Genomic DNA, 7,195 nt, shown 5'->3' with positions numbered 1-7,195 from the left:
ATATCAAGGACCCCCCAAATTAATATGTAATAATTATCCAAGAACCCCCCCATCTGAAAATATTTAATGACAGGGACCCCCATACAAGATTATTATTATTTTTTTTAATAGCAGCTTTACAAGCTTTGCAACGCGTTGTGAGCTTGTAGATCGTCTGTTTTCAATCGCTTCTTTTTGCCTTGTTTTCATAGACCTGCTTGCTTACTTCTCTCACACAAACTGGCAACTCTGGTGTCCATCCCTCTATTTCCTCCGGTGTGAATCCAAGGAATTTGTTGTGAAACGGGAGAGCCAAACAAACACATCGTAGTGAACGTGATGCGGAAGTCTGTGTTATAATGTAATACGTTTGCAGTAAAACAAACCTTTGTGTAACTTGTGTCTGAGATTGTCTTTGCACGACAGTCTGTGTAAAGTTGTGGAAACGGAATTTCCTGAGGGACATCGACATCCAGGAACGTTAAATAAGGTACACCTAATAGCCCTCCCAGGTGCAAAGTAGTGTTGCCAGATTGTGTGAGAAAAATTATCAACCAAGTCTATGAAAACAAGCCCAAAAGAAGCGTCCACATGAGCACTTTAAAGTTTAAACTTATATTAGGGTAGCCTATACATTTAAAAATATTTAAGAATATTTTTTTTTAAATATTTTAACAACACAATCTTGTATGGGGGTCCATGGCTGCTGGCCTTGGCAGGCTGGCACAACAATATTTTCAGATGGGGGTTAGCCCTAGAATGTCTGTGATCTTACATACATTTCAAGTATTCCAAATACACAGTCATAGATCGCTCTCGTCGACCCACTGTGTAGTGACGATCTGCGCGGCCATAAAAGTGCTCTAAACTCCGTCTGTACTCACCCAATAATTAATTCCTAAGACTTGGAGTCATATTTTGTCCTCTAGTTTAATATCCATGTGAAAGTTCTGCCAGAAAACGTGTGTTTAGTCAAATATCTCCACTTTTCCACGAGTTGCACACGGACGACTTTCTGTACGGAACTAGGGGGGGCGACTTGAGTGATGGACCGTTTGGGTAAATTCCGTCCGTCACTCAAGTCGCGCCCCCCGGGCTAGATGGGGGTCTGCAGGACAAAATACATGTAAATTAGTCCTGGACTTGAAAATATTTGAGAACCACTGGTTTAAACAAGAATAGCAAACAAGCCCCAAAAAACGCAACCCGCCGCAACTACCAATATTTACAAGCTACTTTACAGAAAAACTAAAATAAGCCCAAAGTCGCTTATAATAAGCGGATATGGCAACAATACAAAGGGGTCGTTGGGGTTTTGGGCAACAACTACACTAGAATCGAACAGACATTAGTGAACATGTTTTTGTTGTTTGTGTTTGTTTTTGCTCAAATCATCATTACAAAATAATTGACAATATGTTTTCAGTGGGGAGAGAAGGAACATTTTCTATCAGAGATACAATTAAATTAAGATATTAATTACATGTTCTACAATCTACATGATATTCAAGACTGCTGGGCTGCTTGAAGTGAAAAAGGTTGTGTATTATAATTGAATATTCATGAAGTGCTCTGTGATACATGTGAGTATCTTGACCAGTTGACAAGCTATTAACCAAATAAGTGAATCCTTCCTTAATGTCTGTTATTGTTGAAGTTGAGTGTAAGAGGAGTTTCTCCTCTTAATGAACCCTAAACTCCTGGGATTTCATTCCAGATTCTGTGGAGTCCAGACTGCAGGTGCAGAATGAACTCTCCAGACCCATCCAGACCCGTTTCAGTGAAACAGGAACCTGAAGACCAGCCAGACCTCAGTAAGTGTCACTGTCAATGGTGTAAAATAACTAAGTACATTTACTTAAGTACTGTACTTAAGTACAATTTTGAGGTATTTGTACTTTACTTGAGTATTTCCAATTTCCAATACTTTTACTTCTACACTACATCTCAGAGGCAAATATTGTATTTTTACTCCACTACAATTATTTTAAAACTTTAGTTACTTTGCAGATATAAATTATGATATTATATGACATACATTAACCACTTTAGCCCTATTTTATACCTAGGCTATTTGAAAATAGCCGATCTACAAGCTCACAACGCGTTGTGAGCTTGTAGATCTGCTATTTTCAAACATTTTAGTACTTTTACTTTTGGTACTTTAAGTACATTTTGATGCCAATACTTTTGTACTTTTACTCAAGTCAATTATTAATTCTGGACTTTTACTTGTAACAGAGTATTTCTATAATGCAGTATTGGTACTTTTACTTAAGTAAAGAATTTGAGTACTTTGTCCACCACTGGTCACTGTCTCTCTCTTTCTTCCTCTTTTTCTAGCTTCAAGGTGTTTATTGTCACATAAACATACAATACAGTTGCTAGCTGCCACTATAGCCAGTGACATTATTGCGCAAAATAGCCCAGAAAGGTAATGGTAGTAATATGAATTGAACACAAAAGATAAACACACATGTGTGCCAACTCTAGGCCTGTCAACTTGCTGCCTACATCAGATACTCCACTGATTTCACAACACAATCCAAGTGGTGCAATTATTAAACCTAACCCAAGGATGTCATATTTTCCAAACTTTTCTCCTTCCCAGGCAATATACCTTATTTATCTCCTCTTCTGGCTAATATGAATCCAGTGGTGGTCCTTCACAAACTCCCTCTGAACATGGTTCGCCAGGCTCTCCATCCACCAGCACACCTGCAGCAATGCAGCAGTGATGAAGAGGAGAATGTTAATCATTCTGACACGTGCTGGGAACCAAAAGACGACGGGGGCAACGACTCCGACTCTGATTGGTCGCACTCAAAGTCTCGGTCAAACGGAAAGAAGCAGAAGAAAGGCAGAAAACTCAACAAAGATGTCACTTCAACGACACAGACATCACAACCCAACACCAACGGTAACTAACCGAGAGCCGTGGTCATTGAAAAAACACGCCCCCACTCACACATTAGAAGGCCGATATCAGTCACCAGAACCAGGGATGTGTGTTTTCAATTAATCTAACAGTTAAAATAGTGTTTGAAGTTACAATTGGTTCATATAGGGAGGGGGTGTGTCTGATAAAATGAATATTAAATATCTAAATATTAAATCAAGCAACTTTCTGGGGTGCACACAAAAGCCTGATTAGATCTTAGTAGGCAATAGCTCATTTTGTAAATGGAAGATAGAAAGAATGGGTTTACATTTTAGTAATCTAGTGTTGACTATCATGTTATTTTTCTGCTCATAGACATCCTGCACATGGTTGTGTGTAAAGAGGAGGTTTCTCCTGAACAGGAGCGGAGTCCCAGTCTGCTCCAGGAGGAACCAGAGCCTCCACACATAAAAGAGGAACAGGAGGAGCTTCTTCAAAGACCAGAGGAGCCTAATGGGTCAATGTTGACATTACTAGCAGTGAAAAATGAAGTTGACGATGAAGACATCTCTTCACACTGCTATGAAGTTGAAGTCAAGCTTGAACCTGACACTGAAGTCACTGAAGACGGTGATGATTTGGAGGAGACCAGTGGAGGTCAGTCAGTGTTAAACATAGGTACAGGAACTACAAGTGTGGAGGGAAACTGGGATTTGGAATAATGACTAAATTAGGAGAATAAAAGAGAAATAATTATATAAAAAATGTTACATAAACATAGTGCTCCCAAACAAGGGACTTGTTTGATGATGGAAGCTTTTCAAGTTGTACCTGTACTCACCATCTTTAACCTGTCTCTCACCTTCTCTCTTCTGCTCTCTCTCCCCCACTCTCTCTCCACTTATCTTTCTCTCCCCCCCCCCCCCCCCCCCCCCCCCCTCCTCTCTCAGAAGTGAGGTCCCATTCTTCCCAGATTCAGTCCTTCTCTTGTCCTGAGTGTCCATGCGCCTTCACATCTCAGATCTGGCTCCATAAACACATACGGCGGAAGCACAAAAAAAAACCTTTCCACTGTAACCAGGGTAACAAGAGTTTCTGCGAGCCAGGTGAATTGAAGAGACACCAGTTTGTCCATAATGGAGAAAAACCTTTCCTCTGTAAACAATGTTACAAGAGTTATAGCCATTCAGATGGTCTGAAGATGCACCATCTTGACACCGGCCATGGAGGAAAACCTTTCCGCTGTACGCAGTGTAAGAAATGTTTTGGTGTGCCATGTGCCCTCAAGATACACCAGCTTGTCCACACTGGAGAGAAACTAAAACCGTTCCACTGTAAAGACTGTGACCAGGGGTGGACTGGGCATCTGGCATACCGGACATTTGCCCAGTCGGCCGAACCTGGTTTCTATCACAAAATGGTTCAGAATGGTTGCTAGCGATCTGAAGAACATTAAACGCCAAACTGCATGGTGTGTTGCAAGTAATTATTATTAGTAAATTGATTGATTAGATGCTTATATTAACCACTTAAGCCCTATTCTATGTCATAAGTCATACAATTATGTCACACAAAAATAACTATCTACAAGCTCAGTCTCATTGTGATGTGGTGTGTCCTTGTAGATTTGCTATTTTTGTTTAATGAACATTTTCTGCCAATAATTACATCTGAATGCATCTTTCCTGTTGCCCGGGCAGCCCATATGGGCTTAAAGGACATTGATCAAAGTCAAACATATTGTTTCCGTTATTACGGGGCCAGAGCTCAGCTCTGGACCTGTTTTAAGATTGGCAGTATTCTTCTGTTTCTGCCACTTTTCGCAGTTCTGGGTGAACCGTGCTGTCGCTTTTTACGAAACTCGGCCATATGGTAGATGGTCATGAAAAACGATCAAGAAATAATTCTCACAATCTTTCGTCAAAAGGTGGCGCTATAGCACTCAATTGAAAATGCCAACTTTGAACAGGTACAACTCATGCCCTGTTTGACCTACATCCATAAAACTTCAATACACACATGCGTCTACTCATGATGAACAACTTTCACACTCTGACTTTTGACCTCTGACCTTTAGATCTCCCACCATTTTGAATTATATGATATCTCCTCCTGGGATTTTGGAGCAATCTGCACGAAACCTTTTACACATGAACTTTGGACCTATGCCGACTCAACGGTGCAAGCGGACTTTCCATAAGTGAAAAAATGAAGCTTTAATGAGCCAATGAATATTGCAGTTTTATGACAATTATTCATCTGCCCCTATCACATACATGCAGACTCACATTTCTTTGAAACTTTGTGGTAATGTTGAGGGTCATTCCAAATATCACTGAAACCAATCTTACTCCAATTGGTCAAAGGGGGGCGCTATAGCGATTTTTTTAAAAATGCAAACCTTAAACAGGCAAAAGTCATGCCTCGTTTGGCCGACAGCCATTAAACCTGCTTACACATGTGCCTTGACTCATGAGGAACACATCTATCACGTTGACCAGTAAGCTCCGCCCTTAGATTGTCTGCAATTTGGAGCAGTTTGAAAAACACTTAAACCCAGGATTTTCCAGCTATTTGCGTGAAACTGTATCATCTGTGTGATCTCTTTTTTCACAGTTTCTGTCTGTTGGTCCAATGCCTTCTCCCTTAAACGAATGCCTCACAACATCAAGGTTGCCAGTTCAAGCCTCACTTGATGCAGGCTTCATTAAAGTTGCATTGCACACAACATGACTGTATCAGTGAATACATGTGCAATTGTTAAACATAACATGAAATGCTTAACAATATTTGTTTGTCAATTTTCTGACATAATTATGTTCTTGTAGAAAGTGAGCAACAGCAACAGTCCACCTGGCCTATTCCCATGGATTGGATCTACCCACCTCACCTGCTGTCATTCCCTCTCATTTTGTACACGCGTTTGTATGTGCCTTGACGGAGTGGGGTGGTAGAGTATCTGCGCGCCGGTTGTGGTGAAAGTCAGGCCTGAATTTATGTCCCAGTCCAGCCCCGAGCCACGCGCAGTCTCGGGTCCCACATCAAAGAGGCCAGCCTCCGATGGTGCTCTATACAGGGCACATGTGGTGATTATGTGATTGAAAGTCTCCCCGCACTCTGCCAGATACCACTTCTTGGATATTTTGAAGCGGCCGACCCCAGTACGCAGTCGGTTCAGCCAGGTCCATTGCCAGCGAGGCAGATCTTCTCCTTTGTCACTGCAGTCTCCCAGGTCTTAGATGTAACGGTGACAACGTAGCCTGGAAACCAGACGAATCTGCCAGTGCAACAAAAAGTAAAATAGCCCTCTGCAGATTTAGTCTGGCCCGCATGGTTGTGATTGCAAATATGCGGCGGATTTATGACCAGAGGCCTTTTTTGAATTCTTACCTTGGAAATGCATGTTCCACACAGAGATTCCAGACTAATATCTACTAGGGCTGGTAAATTAATATTCGAATTTCGAATATTGGGAAATATGTATATTCTAATATGAAAATTAATATTCGATTTTTTTATTTTTATTTTTTTTGTCATGTTTATGAACATAACAAATGTTTGTCATGTTTAGGAACAATACAAAAAACAATGTATTATTGGATCCAAGCACTTGATACATTGTTTTTTGTATTGTCCCTGTCAAATAAACATTTTTTTTACTAATAATAATAATAATATTTGAATATATTCGAATATCTGCCAATTTTTAAGACCAATATTCTAATATCATTTCTGAGGAAAGTTACCAGCCCTAATATCTACGCAGTGATATTAGCCTGGCCATGCCGCCGGCCATGCCATGACTTGAGTCTGTTTGGAGACAACGCTGTCGTAGTGGTGTCGTGCAGGATATGACAGTCATGTTTCTGAGCTTGAGGGTAGCAGCCTCTCGTCGGAGGCCAGCCAGGGATATTCCTGCAATACTGGCAGGTAGAACACAGGAGTGGGCTTCAGGCAACCAGATACGATCCGGAGAGCGTTGTTAATGGCAGTATCAACCTTTTTGGCATGTGGGCTTCTACACCAGGCTGGGGAACAGTATTCTGCTGCAGCTAAAGACCAGGGCTTGTGTGGGTATTCGTAGTATACCTTGGCAGAGGCACCCCAGGAATATTATTATATTGTTATATCACATTGGTGTCTTAACACAGTGTGGAACATGCCATACCACTGCCTACAGAGATACTTTTATGAGTGACATAAATAAATAAATAAACAAACAAACCTTCTTCATTCTCTTTATACTTGTCCTCCTGGGAATCAGAAACTAGATCCACTTTTACAGTACTTTGTGATGATGATGCTTCCGTTTAGTTTTTTGATGTAGGCAAAATC

General features: G+C 40.9%; 1 protein-coding gene across 3 annotated transcripts; it reads left to right on the top strand.

Moving 5' to 3' along the window:
- Positions 1–273: 273 nt before the first annotated feature.
- LOC308087464 (uncharacterized protein) lies at positions 274–4,552 on the top strand. 3 transcript variants are annotated; one of them, XM_080431340.1, is made up of 5 exons: positions 274–469; positions 1,697–1,793; positions 2,591–2,899; positions 3,236–3,517; positions 3,811–4,552. In XM_080431340.1, exons 2-5 carry the CDS (start codon positions 1,727–1,729, stop codon positions 4,296–4,298), a joined length of 1,146 nt encoding a protein of 381 aa, XP_080287466.1. In that variant the 5' UTR covers positions 274–469; positions 1,697–1,726; the 3' UTR covers positions 4,299–4,552. The 3 variants fall into 3 exon arrangements, with proteins under 3 accessions (XP_080287466.1, XP_080287465.1, XP_080287467.1); XM_080431339.1 differs by having other exon boundaries at positions 3,236–3,538; XM_080431341.1 differs by lacking the exons at positions 274–469; positions 1,697–1,793 and adding an exon at positions 2,323–2,413 and having other exon boundaries at positions 3,236–3,538.
- Positions 4,553–7,195: the final 2,643 nt, after the last annotated feature.

Source organism: Gymnoscopelus braueri, assembly GCF_963280865.1.
Source record: "Gymnoscopelus braueri genome assembly, chromosome: 6".
Taxonomy (NCBI): domain Eukaryota; kingdom Metazoa; phylum Chordata; class Actinopteri; order Myctophiformes; family Myctophidae; genus Gymnoscopelus; species Gymnoscopelus braueri.
The sequence above is the reverse complement of the archived record's forward strand: the minus strand, read 5'-3'. Positions and strand labels throughout refer to the sequence as shown.